Source organism: Candidozyma haemuli (genome assembly GCF_002926055.2).
Source record: "Candidozyma haemuli strain B11899 chromosome Unknown B_2014730914, whole genome shotgun sequence".
Classification (NCBI taxonomy): Eukaryota; Fungi; Ascomycota; class Pichiomycetes; order Serinales; family Metschnikowiaceae; genus Candidozyma; species Candidozyma haemuli.
This window is the reverse complement of record NW_020289902.1, coordinates 288641-305768: the sequence shown is the minus strand read 5'-3', so window position 1 is coordinate 305768 and position 17128 is coordinate 288641. Positions and strand designations below refer to the sequence as shown.

The 17128-nt window shown below is 48.1% G+C and overlaps 7 protein-coding genes across 7 annotated transcripts; 4 read left to right on the top strand and 3 right to left on the bottom strand. All coding sequences in view use genetic code 12, as the record gives it.

Moving 5' to 3' along the window:
* Positions 1 to 962: 962 nt before the first annotated feature.
* On the top strand, positions 963 to 1886 carry CXQ85_001003 (uncharacterized protein; the record flags this gene model as incomplete). Its single annotated transcript, XM_025484726.1, has 1 exon — positions 963 to 1886. One exon carries the CDS (start codon positions 963 to 965, stop codon positions 1884 to 1886), a length of 924 nt encoding a protein of 307 aa, XP_025339657.1.
* A 2842-nt stretch (positions 1887 to 4728) lies between these two features.
* Positions 4729 to 5700, bottom strand: CXQ85_001002 (Zn(II)2Cys6 transcription factor domain-containing protein; the record flags this gene model as incomplete). Its single annotated transcript, XM_025484725.1, has 1 exon — positions 4729 to 5700. The coding sequence occupies one exon, from the start codon at positions 5698 to 5700 to the stop codon at positions 4729 to 4731; it is 972 nt and encodes a 323-aa protein (XP_025339656.1).
* A 3358-nt stretch (positions 5701 to 9058) lies between these two features.
* RVS167 (amphiphysin) lies at positions 9059 to 10414 on the bottom strand (the record flags this gene model as incomplete). Its single annotated transcript, XM_025484724.1, has 1 exon — positions 9059 to 10414. The coding sequence occupies one exon, from the start codon at positions 10412 to 10414 to the stop codon at positions 9059 to 9061; it is 1356 nt and encodes a 451-aa protein (XP_025339655.1).
* A 418-nt stretch (positions 10415 to 10832) lies between these two features.
* Positions 10833 to 12038, top strand: CXQ85_001000 (uncharacterized protein; the record flags this gene model as incomplete). Its single annotated transcript, XM_025484723.1, has 1 exon — positions 10833 to 12038. The coding sequence occupies one exon, from the start codon at positions 10833 to 10835 to the stop codon at positions 12036 to 12038; it is 1206 nt and encodes a 401-aa protein (XP_025339654.1).
* A 411-nt stretch (positions 12039 to 12449) lies between these two features.
* CXQ85_000999 (dioxygenase) lies at positions 12450 to 13820 on the top strand (the record flags this gene model as incomplete). The annotated part of the gene is made up of 1 exon (XM_025484722.1): positions 12450 to 13820. One exon carries the CDS (start codon positions 12450 to 12452, stop codon positions 13818 to 13820), a length of 1371 nt encoding a protein of 456 aa, XP_025339653.1.
* Positions 13821 to 14281: 461 nt separating this feature from the next.
* On the top strand, positions 14282 to 15865 carry HTS1 (histidine--tRNA ligase; the record flags this gene model as incomplete). Its single annotated transcript, XM_025484721.1, has 1 exon — positions 14282 to 15865. One exon carries the CDS (start codon positions 14282 to 14284, stop codon positions 15863 to 15865), a length of 1584 nt encoding a protein of 527 aa, XP_025339652.1.
* Positions 15866 to 15943: 78 nt separating this feature from the next.
* Positions 15944 to 17062, bottom strand: DES1 (Des1p; the record flags this gene model as incomplete). Its single annotated transcript, XM_025484720.1, has 1 exon — positions 15944 to 17062. The coding sequence occupies one exon, from the start codon at positions 17060 to 17062 to the stop codon at positions 15944 to 15946; it is 1119 nt and encodes a 372-aa protein (XP_025339651.1).
* Positions 17063 to 17128: the final 66 nt, after the last annotated feature.

The following is a 17128-nucleotide window of genomic DNA, read 5'->3' as shown; positions in this document are numbered from 1 at the left end:
CACTCTAGTCATCAACCACTTACCTCTTCCATCTCCAACCACAGCCCAATTACCTCCTCATCGACCAGCAAACCACCAATAGCACACCCTCCCCCTTGCTATACGAGCCCGAGCCCACGCAACTTCCTCTTCATGACATCCTCCCACTTCACACAGCCAACCTAACTCTACCTCCCACCTTCAACGTCCACCGCCCAAGCCCCAGCTCAGCCTTGTTCGGATCTAATTCTCGTCAAACTCCAGCCAGGCCTATCTCCCATTCACCTGTCACAGTGGTTCGACACATTTAGCATCCGTGCATAGAACTAGACCACAATAGACCCAGACGCCTGGGTTGAAACTCACATGGGTTTTGGCGACACCATACCTGTTTTAGCCCATTATGGACGTTTTGGATATGTTCAGTAGACGTGTTTGTACGAGGCAGCTCAACAGGCATTAGACTTAGTAGCACCATAGTAGGAGCATAGTAGTACCATAGTAGCACCACGCCAGCTAACCAACCTCTACCATCAAGGCCATTCTTTGACCGCCTCGCTTCCCTTTACCCTCCTTCGGTGCATGTATTGTACTCGTTTCCCGATCGGCCGTTTTTTCTGTTTTTTCGTCTTTGTCATCACACTAAGTCCAGTGGTTGCAAAATCCACACTGCGAGATGGCCTAACCGTGAAGCTACGAGCACTCTTCACACCCAAGTTCCCCATGGCCGTTGCCAAACCCACCAAAAACCGTTGATTGCCTTTTTGTTATCTCCTAAATCCTCGTAGCCGTTTCGTTCCTCCCCAGTTTATCTCCATCTCTGTGGACTCTTAAATCCGCCTGCTCCCACCTTATCCACCCCGGATTATTTTTCACTCCACCCTTCCTCCCTCCGCACTATCACATGCCCTTAAACACACCTTCTGGTACTTAAACCTCCACGATCCACACATTGTCAGTTAACCAAACACTTTTCCACCAACATGGCTAAAATCACCCTCCAAAACGGCTCCCGCTCTTTTTCAGCTTGGAGTTCCCATCCCCAGTCTGCCATCACCAACCCAAGAAGCTTCGATAGGGTTATCTTCTTTATTCACGGTTTTCCAGACAACAACGAGTCCTACGAGAAGGTGTTGCCCTTGGTTTCAGAGCACTATGGCAAAAAGAAGGTGTTGTTGATTGCTCCACTTTTGCGTGGGTACGAGGAATCGTCCCAGGGCCCAGATACAGAATATAAGATGTCTGATATTGCTGGCGATGTCAAGGCATGGATTTTGCTGATTGTGCCTAACAAGGAGGTGCCTGTGCACCTTGTGGGCCACGACTGGGGTGCAATTGTCACGTTCAAGACGGCGTCGTTGTACCCTGAGCTTCTTACATCGACGGTGACGTTGGCTATTCCATACCTTGCCAACCTCAGAGGCTGGCATTACCTCTGGTACGCTCCACGCCAATTGTACCGCCTGTCGTACTTTTTGACGATGCAATATGCGTTTGTGTACCGCCTGAAGTTTGGCAATTTGCTTGAACCAGGATACTTGGATGATTTGTGGAGCTGCTGGTCGCCAAAGTGGGACTTTAGCCAGGAAATCGCTTCTGTGAGAAAGACGCTTTCCCAGCCTGGTGTTCTTGATGGCGCTACAGCCTACTACCGTAACTTGTTCCGTCCTAGCGTTATCAAAGAACGTCAGTGGGTTGTGGACTTTGAAAAGGTTCCTACTTTGATCTTGGGTGGTGAGAGAGACGGATGCCAGGGTTCCGAGTTATACGAGTTGGAGGCCCAATTGTTAGCGTCCAAACCAAAGGTCAAGGTTCAATTGTTGAGTGGTCTCGGCCATTTCTTACACAGAGAGGATCCTACAAAGGTAGCTGAACTTATCTGTGACTGGTTCGACAAGTACCATTAAGACACCAGACCAGGAAAGAACAAGGTGAACAAGGTGAACAATTACGACTTGTACGGCGTTTTAGAGTTACGGGCTTTGGTCGATCTTCCTACAAAGTAATGTTCTGGAAGGGTCCGTATTTCAGTTCTAGCGGGATCTGGATTCGAAACAAGTAGCATGGTGTTGAAAACAACTATTTTTCAATGATGTCGATCGGTTGATCGTGGTTATAATCCATGAATTAGACGGAAAGTTTAATTGGTTACGTTGCCGATGGCCGCTAAATTGGTCTTTGAAACCACGCCAGGCACTCTAGCTCGTATTACGGCTCACCGAGATACTAAGTTGGAGTGAATTGATAGAGAAAAATCTGACGATTCTGGCTATGCCGCTGGGAATGTCAAATTTTGACTCACGTCTGGTGATAGAGCAAATTCGACAAACTAGTGTCACTTGGACCAAAGGCTAGTTGGGGGCTGTCTCGAACGCTTAGGATTCCTGAACAATGGTTTAATTGGTGTTTACCTTGACGATCCGCCCCTGGAGCCCTTCCAAGCCGCTAGAGATTCTGGAATGTGTTAAAATTTAAACTTTCTTGTTTCATGAAACGCAAAGACGGACAATCCGTGTATTGAAACAAAAAATAAGGACAGAGCCATGGGGCTTAGGACGCCCAAAACTGATACCCACATAACCTTGAAAGCTTAAATCGCATGGCTTTATCTTGTTGAAAATCGCTAGCCATTTAGGCAAGTTTGCAATGGCCAGACGCTTCGTACTTGACCCACCCGCCAACCCACCAACCAAAACCCAACTAATAAATAATTATGCCAGCCAAAATACATCATTGTAACTCCAAGACTCTATTGACGGAGCTAGCGAGGCTTTCGCCGCTTGGGCCCTTCGCTCTCTCCTTCTCTCTATTTTTGCAACTAAGTCAAACATCAACAAAGCAAGACAAAGAACCCAAGCCAAACACAAAGGAAACACAAAGGAAACAGGCCATTCTGTGCCTGAACCCAAGGCACCGTCCAAAAACCCGCTATGTTTCGTATTAACCTTCTAAGAAAGACCGCCACGGAAGCTAAGCACCCGTTTCCACTCCGTTCCGTGCGAAGTCCATGCCTTCCTATCTTTCCGCCTCAGGGAGAAGTTTCCTCATGGTATCTTAGATACCTAAGCCATGGCGGCTTTGTGGCACATATTCCAGCGACCGCAAGGGGAAATGCTCAGTTTTGGGCCAATAATAGCCAAGACGGGAGGACTGTGGGAACATGTCAATGGAATTTTGCATTTTGCCATTTTGCAGCCAACAAACACTTGGAGAAGGCTATTTTTGGCACGGGCTCCCCCATTTGGAGCAGCATACGAGACAACCAGAGGCCACAAGAAGCAAGCCATTCTGAAACAACCGCTATTGTAAAACGCTCCAATATACGGTATTGTAGGTCTGTTTTGTGAAGCTGTGGTTCGCTAATAGCAGTGGAAGATTTACGAGGGTGGCAGTGCATTTTTGTCCTGCACACAGGGCGCTGGAGGGCTGGGTCCTGACAGCATCTGAATTGCAGCAGCAGACGCAGCGTAAATCCTCCACAATAGCATCCTCTGCAGCTCACCAGCGAGGGCTAATCTAGGCTTGATTAGTAAAAGGTAATTTGTAAATTGGCCAAGATACCACTCAACCAAAACACAATCAGTACAAGCAAAAGCTTTAACAACCATCTCAAACAATACGCCAAGACGGGGGCTCACCTCAAGCATTGTTTGTCCATCCTTCTGACCTCGTCGCAAACCCCTGAAGCCTGATAACGAAGCCTCAGCAACAATAGGAGGCCACCTTGGAGTGCGAGGTTGGAAGCCCATATTACATTAGCCAAGTGCAGTTGGGATGTACTGACACAAAAAGAGTCAGAGCAACAATTGGAAGCAGCTGGGGAGGCTTTGAGGCTTCAGCAGGCAGCGAACGCTGGCAGGGCTTGGGGACACTTGCCAGATATGATTTGTCGAGAGGGAAGAGGCAGGTCTCTTTTTAGAAGATCCACGTCCACACAGCGCAGGAGAGCCACAAAAGTGGTAATTCTGGCAGATTGGGGTTTTTTTTCTGCCAGATAACTTATCTTCTTTTTTTTGTTTCTTCGTGACAGATCCAGAAGTGGCGTCCAGATGTTCATGTCAGGGGAGCATCCTGGGAAACTGGTAGGTGGCAGCTTTGTCGTATCTGTCTAGAGCGAGTCGAAGCCATTTTAGCCCCACCGACAGCAGACATGACCAGAGACGAGGAGAAAGACGAGTAAAACAAAGAGCTCTGTGTGAATTAGTAGTGAAAAAAAGGTAAGGGTAAGTGTAATAATGAATGGCGCAGCAGCCCAAAGGTTGGGGGTGCTGGCACGGCTGAAGCCTTCCTTGTTGAAAAGATTATTTAGGAGCTAGTATGGGATAGCCGAGGATGCCAGGGCTATTCAAGTAACATCGACACAGGCACTGGCAACTATGTGTGTGCCCAGTATAACCCATGTACGAGAAAAGTCAAGTTAAGGTCAGGGCTGGGAAGCGCATGGCCTGTACGCGGACGAATGGGGGGATGTGTGGGAGTGCGTATATGACTTGGGGGAAAGAAAGGTGACAGATGACTCTTGTTAACATGGGGCCATGCGTGCTGCTGTTGATAGTAGCAGAAATCCCTGCTCCTGGGAAACAATGCCATGCGTCCATCCTTTGCGCATGGGGGTGCGTCTCCATGGAGGGCCATGTGCCGGCCGTGCGCTGAGGCTGCCACCTGACTGCCATGCGTATATGCCATGATGCATCGAGCATAGATTTCCCTGGCATATCTTGTCTAACTGGCCAATCAACCAATCTTGAGCTACTCCATGCCAGGCCCCACTAGTCCGTCTCCAAAACCAAACTCTCCATTCTCCATGCTATGGCCATCAAACCCAAGCGCCTGCACTGGGGCCATCAACGTACCACCTGTATTGGCATTGCTCGAAGGTGCCTGGAGCAGGCACAGGTAGTCTCTCTTGAGCTCTTCTGGCATCAGCTCCATCGTCACAAACAGATCGTAGTCACTGGCGTCCGTCCATAGCGCCAGTCCACTATAACCGTGAAAACCTCCACTCTGGTCCACGTTATCGTAACCACTGTATGGATACGTAGCACCCATGCTTAATGCACTGACAGTGCTCATATTACTCAACAGGCTCGAGTTGCTCAGCATCAGCTGCCGCAGCTCAGGCGGCATCACAGCGTTCGAAACAACCACCGACGTGCCGCTGGCACTCTCCCCAGAGCTCCAGTTCGACTGGAAACTGTATGCTGGTGTATGAGGTGACAGCTGGGGCAGGCTGGTGTTGTTGGATATGAGGTGAGGACTCTGATACGAGTCGTGAAGAAACGTCCCTTGAACAGGGTGAGCAGGCACCTTTGGCATGCTGTGGACACTGGCGTAGGACTGGTTCATTTGATAGTCCATATTAAGGCTGTACCCAGCGAGCAAAGGGGTGTCGTCTATAGACTGGGTATTTTGTTGAGGCTGAGAATGAGAATGGGAGTGTGGCTGTTGTTGCAGATGCTGGTGCTCATCTTCAACTTGTTGTTGCTGCTGGTGAGCAAGAGACATGCGCTTTGAGTCCGACTTACGACTTCTCTTCAAAGGCCCAGCGACAAAAGTGCAATTACCCTTGTTAAACTGAACACAAGCTAAACAGGGAATGGACTTCTCAATGATACAACAAGTTTTTCTGCGGCGGCAAAAGTCGCAGGGTCTCTTGGAGCGCGATTTATAAGGACGCACCGAGTTGACCTTAGATGCTAAGGCCTTCTTGGTGAACTTCATGAGGGATGTAAAAGATTAAAGGAAGTAAAGCAAAAGGTAGGTTTGGGAGGGATTTTTCAGGTGATGAGGGTTCTGAGGGGGGCTCAGGGAGGTTTATATATTAGTTATGGAAAGGTTTTGATGGAGTGCAGATTTGGTGCTCGGGTGGGTCTGTTTATTGTGAGAGGGAGGGTGCTTGTGCATCGCATGGTGTGTGCTGCGTGGTGTGTGTGGGAGGTGCATCTGACATTGCAGGTGTTCTTTCCTGCGGCCTTTGTGATCGCTTCCTGTGTATAGGAACACACCAATGGGCACTTACGATCGTGCGGCAGGCCATGTGCAGGCCCCTATCCACACGCTCCTAACCCGCAAGGGCACTTTCTGTTTCTGTATCACATGGTTCAGCGCTACTAGTTCATATGTCAAATAGACACAAAGTCGAAGAAAAAAAAAGCACAGAGATTTCTTTTAGCATGAATGTGTCATGAAACAACCAGGCGGAGTGCCCTCTCCCCCCAAGAGGCCCGAAGAGGTCCTCCTATTACGGTGTACAACCATTCGTCTTTCTTCCCTCACCCATTCTCTAAATGCCGCAAACCTCGCCATACTCAATCGCCAGGTGCCGGTACTACTTCGGCTTCTCTCGGCCCCTTTGGGCCACCGTCCTTTCCAGTAAACTTCCCAGTGTTATGTTAGTTTTTTTTATTTTTATTTTTTTTTCGCCCATCGCCTGTGCCTGGTTATTAACGCAGTATATGTACAAGGTGCTAATTAAGGCACTTCAGGAACCCCTCAGGCAAGTATACGCAGCCTGTTTAATTCGACAGATTCGGTGGGCCAAAACGTACAAAAACCTTTATTGAAATCGTCTGAGGCACCAACGGCCCGGCCCAGGCCAGAAACCAAAAAGAACCCACCGTAATCAGGAACCCAAATTAAAGTTTCCATGAACAAAAAGGCTAAGGCTAAGTAGAAAAAAAAAAGAAAGAAATAAGTAAAAAAGAAAAAGAATGGTTGAAAAAGCAAAAGCAAACCCAAACAAAAACACTCGCAAGCCAATAGAAACATGGCTTTTTTTTTTTAACTTGGTTTGGTTTCCCCCCAGTAAGTGTCCACCAGGTTTCTTTTGTTCAGTCTGACCGATTAGCCACGAACCAGACCATCTATAAACTACACTGAATGTCTTAGATTTATACTCTGGATCGCTGGAATCTACAGAATGTCCGTCTAAGCCATTCAGCCCACTTGATGATGTAGAGGCAGTTGTTCTATGTTTGATATATCTTGTTTTATGGCTACTCTGGTCTCCAGTGTCAGTGCCCTCAGCGTCCAGCGTCCCCAGGTATATCCCTCAAATTCCTGTCCAGGGACTGCTGCCTGCCTGCCTTTCTGCCTACCTGCCTGCTTCCCTGCCTGGGCATATTTCCCTCACTCCATCCCTTCAGATCTCCCAACCCTTCTCCAAATTCCATCCCAAAGCTTATCCTAACCGGCTTACTAAGTGCCCTACATTTGTCTTACCTCCTCTCCATCCCCCTTCCATGACTCTTCCATGGCATCCTCCACCCTCCACTGTCACTGTCCACCTTCCACTGTCAGGGTCCGGGCCGCTGTGGCCTGCCTGGCCTGCCTGGGTGGCTGCCTCTGAACATTCGCCGCAGTAAGCAGACGCCCCAGTGCCAGCACAAAGTGCACCGCCATAGACAACACAAAAAAACACCCAAAGCCAAAGCCAAAACCAAAGATCAAAATCCCCAACCAAAACCTCCCGTAAATACACCTCCATATATGCCAGGCCATTTCTGAGATTCGGGTTTGGTGGCCTCGCTTGTTGCAACCTTCGGTGCCTCGATCTTCTCGCTCGCTCGCCTCGCTGCCGATCTGCCGCACCTTCTGGCGCCATTGTGCGGGCCGCCCCCAGCCGCTGGGCATCCACTGCCTGCCTTTGGTTCTGCCTTTGGGTCTGTTTCTGTCTCTGCCTCTGCCTCTGTTTCTGCTTTGCTTCTGAATATGCACAGGCTGGTAAATACGAAGTGCCGAGGCTGCCGTTGAGGCAGCTGAGGCACCCAGACTGGCATTGAAGATTGACGATTGAAGACTATTGACTACATGAAGACTTGACTACATGAAGACTTGACTACATGAAGACTTGACTACCTACAGACTACCTACAGACTTGACTACAGACTACGACTGCCTAGGGCTTCTGTCTTAGCCAGGTACCCAATGACGTTACAAAGCATACAATGTATGCCTCCTTGGGGTGTCCCGGGCTGAAGTGCCGACAATCAAAAAGGAATACTGCCGCTGCCAGTGGCTTATCCAGGTGAAGAATCTGAAGCAGCCGAGTCATGGAAGCAACTGAAGTCAAGGTTAAAGTTAGTAGCAGGTGCAAATGGTCTAGGGCTGCTGGCTTGGGCTTGGGCTGGCTTGGGCCAGAAAATAAGCAATTTGCAATGTAAGTAATGTCGATGCACTGTGGGTGCAAACTGTGCACTGTCCTCCTCCTCCTCCAGTCTTCCTCGGCTCCACCCACTTTTATTATCTACGCTTTTTCTTGACCAAAACTTTTTACATCTTTTCCACGTTTTCCCCCATGTTCCATTTCGTCCCTCCTACTGGCCCTCCTACTGGCCCCTCCTTGTGGCCATTGGTCCCTTTCCAGTTTCCCTCATTCCCAGATCTGCTCTCACTTTGCAACACTAACCATTGCATACCCCTACAAATCCTCCATTCCATCAACAAACCTGGGCACCTGGCAAACCTTGGCCCAACCTGTTCCAACTCTAATCTTCATATTATTTATGTATTTTTTGTCACTTAGTCTTGGCCCATTCCCAGATCTCTGGTTAAGTCGTCTTCCTTTCCTTCCTTTTCCTTCTCCCTCGTCCGATCGCCGGATCACCTTAGATCGTCCTCCCTTTCGTGATCTCCTGGGCTCTCCGTTTTGGGCCTGTTTCAGTTCCTTCGCTGCATCCTTTTTATTTGGTATGCCTTTTTTTCTTTCTTTTCCTTTTTTTCGTCCTCCTTTATTTCTTCCCTCTATAATTGTACGACATGCGAGATTGGCGAACCGTACATTATACACTTTTGCAAATCGAACATCTGCTGTTTCTTCATCTTCATGTACATACCCTGATAAAGCCTAAGTTAAATGGTCTGGGAATTTGCTTAGGGTCTAATATATCAGCTAAACTCTATTTCGCTTAGGTGGCCCCTTCCCCCTTGTTCCTTTACGGTGGCTGACCTCTTCTTTGCAGATCCACAAGGTGTTTCTAACTGACATCACCTTCCTCCTCTTCCTATTTTTACCTTGCCAATTAACTTCTCGTCCTACATTAAGCAGCTCCTTTCGTATGCTTATATTCTAATCTACTAATCAGTTCAACTGGACATAGTTACCAGGGAACGCTCCGGTTTGCCCATTATAGCGTCCGGTCCACCAACCGTTAGCGTCGCCTTGCTCAACAATCTCAATCACGGCGCCGGCTGTAAAAGTCAAGTCCCCTTGGGCTTGGGCAGTGTAGTCATACAAAGCAGTGCAAGTAGGTGCTCCTCCAGCTGCTGGAGCTGGCGCTCCGTATGATGGAGGTGGTGCTTGCCCACCGGTCGCTTGAGCCTCAGCGTACTGTGGCTGTTGACCTGTTGGCTGTCCGTATTGTGGTTGCTGGCCAGCTGGTTGTCCGTACTGTTGTGGAGGAGCATTGAACTGTGCTTTTTCGTTGCCGTAGCCGTAGTTGTTGCCTGTTTGGCCAGGCGTGTACTGTGGAAGACCCTCTCCGGCACCAGCACCGGCAGAAGGAGCAGTAGAAGCTGCTCCCGTGCTGGCTGATGAGCCGGTAACGTTCCCGCTCATCATCTGGTGTCTTCTCTTGGTAGCCTCCAACTTGTTCTTTGCATGGCCAACCTTAAAGTGTGTAATACCAATGTTGTCCGTCTGTTCTTCGATATCACCCTTCTTGGCGGTGTAGGCCTCGATAATGTCCGAGTTCAAGTCAAAGTATGGGATCTTCAACTCCTCCATACGGCTGTACAAAGTGTAGAAGATGTTTAGTTGCATGTAGTAGAAAGAAACAAACAACGGCTTGATAAAGTCCAGCTGCATGGTAAACAAAGTAGGCAATTCGTCCTTCAACATGTTGTTATAGTAGTCGAACTCCTCCTGAGCAACCGCAACCTCAGCCTCAGCATTGTACATCTTCTCCTCGTCCTTGGCGGTACGCTCCTTCTTTTCTTCGTACTTCTTGTACGTTCTCTTGTGTCTGTCCAAATCCACCTGTTTATGTTCTCTCTTGGTGGCCATCTTTCTGATCAGCTGGATAACCTTCAAAAGCTCCTGTGCTGGGTCCACAACACGCTTCTGAATAAGCTCAAGATCGGGCTGTAAAGAATCCTTCAACTCCTTCACCACTTCTCTGTACGACTCAGACGCTTCAATACCCTCTGGGTTGTCTTCGGGCACAGTGGCGCTGGGATCCGATAATCTACCACTGATGGGCTTGTAGATCTCCTCAATGGCCTTGGAGAAGTCAATCTGGTAGTCCAACATGCCATTGACGGCGGCAAAGTATCTCTTGGACTCTTCACTGAGCTTCTTGGTTTCCAACTCCAATTCCTTAAATCTTCTCTCGGCGTCGGCATAAACAGGATCTTGGGTAATTTCACCCATGTTGAGTTTTTGCCTGAAATTTTGCGGCGCACGCAACACCGACTTCTTAATGCCCTTAAACGACATGCTTTACTTAATTGAGGTCCTGGTGGTGGGGTTGTAGGTAGCTGGTTGCTGGATGGGTTTTGGTGGTGGCCAGTAGCTACCTTTCAGGAAAGGGGAAAAAGTCACTTGGATGTTGATGGTGCACGGGTCTTTTGCTTCTGTCACTCTCCCACGCCGCCGCCGCCCGTCTGAGCCTCAAAATTGACTGTTTCTGTTACGCATAGAAGGTTAAAAAAAAGCCACTATAAGCATGGAAAAGATATCGAAAAAAACGTATTTTGTGGCGGGGGTGCTTGTGCCGTTGGTATTTCTTCAATTTTTTCTCTTGAAATTGTCTTCCTTTGTTTTTGCTGCTCTTTCTGTTTGGTACTGTTTTTTGCACCCACTTGCGTTATTACACAGAAACCGTAAAACTCCTGCTGAACTCTATGAATCTTGGATGAGGGAGGTTGGGTACTTTGAATTCTCTGATGTGTTTGAAAAGGCTGTTTACGTTGCTGACCGGTGGATGTTTACTGGGGACGGTGGGTACGTCTATAAGGGTGTCCTGCTTGGTGATACTGAAGGGTTTAGTGAATACCGAACTAAGCAACAGGAGGGTGGTGAATTGACGTCTTCGTCGTTTTATAGTTCAGATGGCGAGGAAAACGAAGGTGATGTTGTTTTAAGGAACCCTTCAGATGTGGAATTGCTGGCGCAAGTGTGTCTTCAAGAGGCAGCGGTTATTCACCAGAAGGTCCATGAAAAACCAGCAGAACCACGTACGCCCGAAATGAAGAAACCGGCTTGGTGGTCAGACCCGTTGGTTCATGCTGTTACGCCAATTGCTTCTTCGTCGTCAAAGAAACGGGTTCCTGTGTCTCCTACAGCCAGTGTGTCTATTTCAGATTCCCTGAAACCATACAGAAAGAGAGACAGGCTCTTTTCCAAGGTCAGCTTCAAGAGAGCACCCAAAGAAGTGTATTTAAACGAAGCCATGTTGGAAAAGCTAGGTGCTGGGATTGGAGAGATTTTAGCAAACGACGATATGCTTGCCTACAAAGTATTCAACCTTTGCTGGTTCTACTGCACTACAGTTGATCCCAATAAAACGTCCGTCTCCAGGCTCCTCAAAGACGAAGAGGTACTTGAAATAACCGACATCCCAGACGTCCAGGAAGCAATCACCGCCTTGGAGCCATTGAAGAAGCAGTTCACCATTTCCCGTGCTGATCTATGGACGTACGCTGGAATCATCACATTTGAAGCTCTCGGTGGCCCCAAAATCGATTGGAACCCCGGCAGACCAGAACTCGAAGCCACCCACCGCAAAGCAACTTTCTGGGAAGTGTGTACTCGAGCAGAACTCGAAATGAGCCAGCGAGTAGCACTCTGGGGCGGTCTTCGAGCCTATTCCATCATCCAGCTCGAGCCCCCAGTCCAAGCCCACAACGGGCTTCTCCATACCATTCCCAGCTACACCAAACTCAGCCCTAACGAAAAAGCATTCTTGGATACTTTTGGCGAGGAAGGGTTCCTCTATGCCCAGAGCTTTGCAGGCGACGAAGCCACATTCTTCAAGCAATTCTGCCTAGCCTTTGGCAAAGTAATCGATCACGCTACAAGAAAACCCACTCCCGGCCATTCCGCCACTTCCGAAGAGTAACTCCATGAATATGGTCCAGACAAGTAATGGCTGCGAAAAAGAAAAAGCCTCTCCAAAAGCTAACCATATGGCAAATCAAAGCTTGTCTGAGACATGCATCAACGTCGAATGCTGATCCCTAAAAAATACTTCCTTAGACGACTTTCTTCATTCCTTCTACACAATTTCTGGCTCCACCTGGATCGGTCTGCTCAGGAAAAAAGCGTATTTTTACGAACCTGTCTTTTTTACTTTTTCTCCAAAGTACGAGATTCGGACTTAGAACTCCCTCACCTTTTTTTTTTGTTGGTGCCTTGTCCTGCCTGTGATTCAGCCTACTCACTTTTTCCTCACTGTTTCTCAGCTGACTTATTTCGCAACCTCAAACCGAACCACCTTTTCCTGGAAAACTCACTATTATCCTCTAAAGTTATGGTCTTGGATCTCCAGACGTTCTCGGTGTCTCCAACCACGGGGTTCCTTCCTGCCGAGCTCCCGCTTCGCAAGTTGCCGCAGCTGTGCTACCAGCCGTGGGAGGATATTGTGGAAAACTTGCCTTCTCTTCTTCTTAGCAGAAGAATCAGGGATGTTATCGAGAAACTTCCTTTGCTAGAAACAGAGCAGTTGGATCTGCTTCCGGAGCTTAGAAGGGCGTACCTGGTTCTCGGCTTTTTGGCTCATGGCTACGTGTGGGGCGCCAGTGCTCCGTCTTCTCGTATTCCAGAACAGGTAGCAAGGCCTTTGATAGATGTCTCTGAGAGACTAGGGCTTCCTCCGCTTGCTACGTATGCTGGGTTGTGCCTTTGGAACTTTAGGGAAATCATGCCTGGCTCGGATGACTATGCTCATGGCAAGTTTAACTGGGATAACCTTACTACTATCAACACATTCACAGGGTCGATCGACGAATCGTGGTTTTACCTCGTGAGTGTTTTCTTTGAATATAGCGGTGGCCAGTGTGTTCGTTATGGTATGCAAGCCATGGATCATGCTAAGCAAGGCAATGTTGAGCAATTGACCAGAAGTCTTCAGGAACTAGCACAGGCTATTGACCACTTGGGCTCTGTGCTTATGCGTATGGAAGAAATGTGTGACCCTCATGTGTTTTACTTTAGAATCAGACCTTACTTGGCTGGCTGGAAGAATATGGCCGATGTCGGTCTTGACCCTAACGGTGTGATCTACGGTGCTGAAAAGGCACACAGATCATATGCTGGCGGCTCCAACGCTCAATCTTCACTTATTCAGTTCTTGGACTCCTTGTTGAGTGTCCATCACCATTCCACTGGCGAAAGACCAGTGCCTGAAGTTGGATCTAAGGCTCCGGCTGAACCTGCCAAGAAGGGATCTGCTGAAAACGCTTTCCTTGTGGAAATGCGCAAGTACATGCCAAAGGAACATAGAGAGTTCTTGGCTATGGTAGACAAAGAGTGCCTGATTCGTGAGTTTGTCTTTGAGAACAAGGCTACCGCTCCAGAGCTCATACTCAGCTACGACGCATGCTTGGCCATGCTTAAGCTGTTCAGAGATAAACATATTCAAATCGTCACGCGATACGTCGTTCTTCAGGCCAAGAAGGCTCCAAAAATGGGCTCCTCGTCCACTCTTCGCTCAGGCTTGGCCAAGAAGAAGGCTGCTGGCGTGGAAGAGAAGGGCACAGGCGGCACTTCCTTGTTACCATTCTTGAAGCAGTGCAGAGATGAAACTGGCGACCCTGCCGCTGGCAGTTGGGGTAAGCGTCTTCTCAGTGATGGTGTGATGCGTTTGGGATACTCGAAGCCCAATGGTATCAACGAAGATTAGAATAGATACAGAATCTATACATTGAGTGCTGTCACTCAAAGAAGCAGCCGGCTGCCCTTGACAACGACAGATCAGAAAATGCTTTCAATTACCGCTGCATTCAGATGGTATTGTTCAAGGAAGAAGCTGGCCTCATCGAGGCTTCCTACATTGATCTTGGCATTACGCCATGGCTGCGAAAAAGTCACTCCAGAAAACCCATCATAATTAATAACCGAAGCAAAATGGGCTACAGAAAATCACGATATAGAATTATGATTTACATATACAAGGCAGCATCAAGCACTTCTTATAGCGGGCTTGAACATTTGCAGCCAAGATGGTTACCTACTGAAGTTTGTAGTCACACCCGTACACCACACCATTCTATGATAGTTGAAAAAAAACCCAGCAGTCACCTCCAGTGAATGTTCAATAGGTTCCTACGAAGTCCATTTTACTATAGATCCTTCGCCAGAGCCATGTCCACAGAAGCCAGCCAACCAGTAGCTGCTCCAGCCGCCGCTGCAGCCCAAAATGCTAAACAGGGCAAGAAATCCAAGAAACAAGAGTCTCAGTTCCTCTTGAAGACCCCAAAGGGTACCAAGGATTGGTCCGATAAGGATATGGTTTTGAGAGAGGTGATCTTCAGCACTTTAGGCAACCTTTTCAAGAAGCACGGTGGTGTCACCATCGACACTCCAGTGTTTGAGCTCAGAGAGATTCTTACCGGTAAGTACGGTGAGGACTCCAAATTGATCTACAACTTGGAAGACCAGGGTGGTGAATTGACCTCCTTGAGATACGACTTGACTGTGCCATTTGCCAGATTTGTCGCCTGCAACAGTATCAGCGCCATTAAGCGTTACCACATTGCTAAAGTGTACAGAAGAGACCAGCCAGCTATGACCAAGGGTAGAATGAGAGAGTTCTACCAGTGTGATTTCGATATGGCTGGTTCTTACGATGTGATGGTGCCAGACTCGGAAATTTTGGCTATCTTGTGTGAGGGTTTGACCTCTTTGGGTATCAACGATTTCAAGGTGAAGTTGAACCACAGAAAGATCTTGGACGGTATCTTCAAGGCCTGTGGTGTTCAGGATGAGGACGTCAGAAAGATTTCTTCTGCTGTTGACAAATTGGATAAGTCTCCATGGGAAGCTGTCAAGAAGGAGATGACCGTGGAGAAGGGTCAGTCTGAGGAGGTTGCCGATAAGATTGGTGAGTTCGTCAAGGTTAGCGGTTCTATTCGTGAGACTTTGGAATTCTTGTCTTCTTCTGAGCTCTTGAAGACCAACGAGAGCGCCCAGAAGGGTATTGAGGAGATGGCTGTTTTGGCTGACTACGCTGAGGCATTTGGTATTGCTGACTTCTTGTCGTTTGACTTGTCTCTTGCCAGAGGTTTGGACTACTACACTGGCTTGATTTATGAGGCTGTTACTGCTGCTTCTGCTCCACCAAAGAACGCCGAAGAGTTGAAGGCCAAGGCTAAGAAGCAGGAGACTGCCGAGGTTGAAGATGCTTCTGAGTACGTTGGTGTTGGTTCTATCGCTGCCGGTGGTCGTTACGACAACTTGGTTGGTATGTTCTCCAACGGTAAGTCTATCCCATGTGTGGGTATTTCTTTCGGTGTTGAGAGAATTTTCTCTATCATCAAGGCTAGAGCTGCCAAGGAATGGGAATCTCTTTCTGCTTCTCAGACTGACGTTTACGTCATGGCTTTCGGTGGTGGTCCAGACTGGACTGGTTTCTTGCCACAAAGAATGGCCGTTGCCAAGCAGTTGTGGGAGGCTGGTATCAGCAGTGAGTACGTTTACAAGGCCAAGGCCAACCCTAGAAAGCAGTTTGATGCTGCCCAGAAGTCTGGTGCTAAATTGGCTGTCATTTTGGGTAAGGAAGAGTACCCAGACGGAAAGTTGAGAGTTAAGACTTTGGGCCAGGGTGACGACAGTAACGAAGGTGAGCTTGTTGATGTTAAGGACATTGTCAGCATTGTCAAGGAGAAGTTGTCTTCGTACAACGGTGGTGATGCTGACCTCTTGACTCGTTTGGTCAAGAACTTGTGATCAAGATGTACATGTAGTAATAGAGAAAAAAAATTAACGGCAATTACGAACACCAGTATCTTTTAAACCTAACCTAACCTAATTTTGATTCCTATCCAATCCGCCAACGTTGCGGCCCAGGCGTTCCTTGCCTACTCTTTTTACTCTGTTCCACAATGTGTTCACGTCGTTGAAGCAGAAGTTCCACAAGACACCACACCATGAGTTGATTTGTGGTAAAGGCTCGTAAAATTCAGCTGCAATACGGCGAAGCTCAGGAAGCTTTGTCCATGCAACGTATGGGAAATCATGATGCTCGTTGTGGTATCCGACATTCCAAGTCACCAAGTTTAACGTTCCGTAGTATGAATACGTCTCTGGAGGGACAAGATCTGGTGTAAGATTACCTTCCTTCTCGTGCCCAGCGCGAGGAACGTTATTATCGTTAAGTACATAGTGTTCAGCGATAAAGTGTCCAGCGCAAGGGTGTAAAGAACCAGCCAAGAAGGAGGACATGATGAAATAAAGCAAACTTTTAACACCAGCAAGCTTGACGAGGGCAACGTCAACAACGACCTGGAAAATAATGTTCAACAAATGAATGTAGGTAAAGTTGATTTGAGTAATGAACATTGGTCTCAACGCGTAGAAAAGGATCTGGAAAGTAGCAAAAAAGACTTTTCCAAGCACATTGGACAACAACACCGACTCAAAAGGTGTAGGCAAGTCCGTGTCCAAGTACTCATCGCCCATGAACTTATGGTGTAACTGGTGATAAGGCTGGAAAGAAGCACTGTATGGGATACCAATAGGAATGTTACTGAATATAGCAAAAAGCTTATTGTGGATAGGCTTCTTGAACATCAAGTTATGCGATAACTCATGAATGGCAAGGAACAACGCCTGGTTGGAAGTGGCTCCAATGACATATGCCAAAGTGAAAAATTTCCACGAGATGGGATGTGTATCACGCAAATACACAGCAACAGCCACTTGTAACGCAACCACCGCCATCACGTACCACTTCAGCTTTGGTTCGTGGCCCGTGAGTTTCCGAACCTCTGGATACTTGGCTATGATGGCCTTTCTTCTGGCCACATGTGGTTCAGCGTCTTTGGTCCAGTAGTACTCATTAAGAACATCTAGTGGAGCGTCCGCAGGAGGCGCCTCGACCTTGTAGCTCTGTTTGGAGACACGGTGGGTGATCGAATCGGCCATTAGAAGCACAGATGTGGAAAAGAAGGAAGAGGTTAAAACTGGTCTGATTTGGCGTGGTGAAAAGGC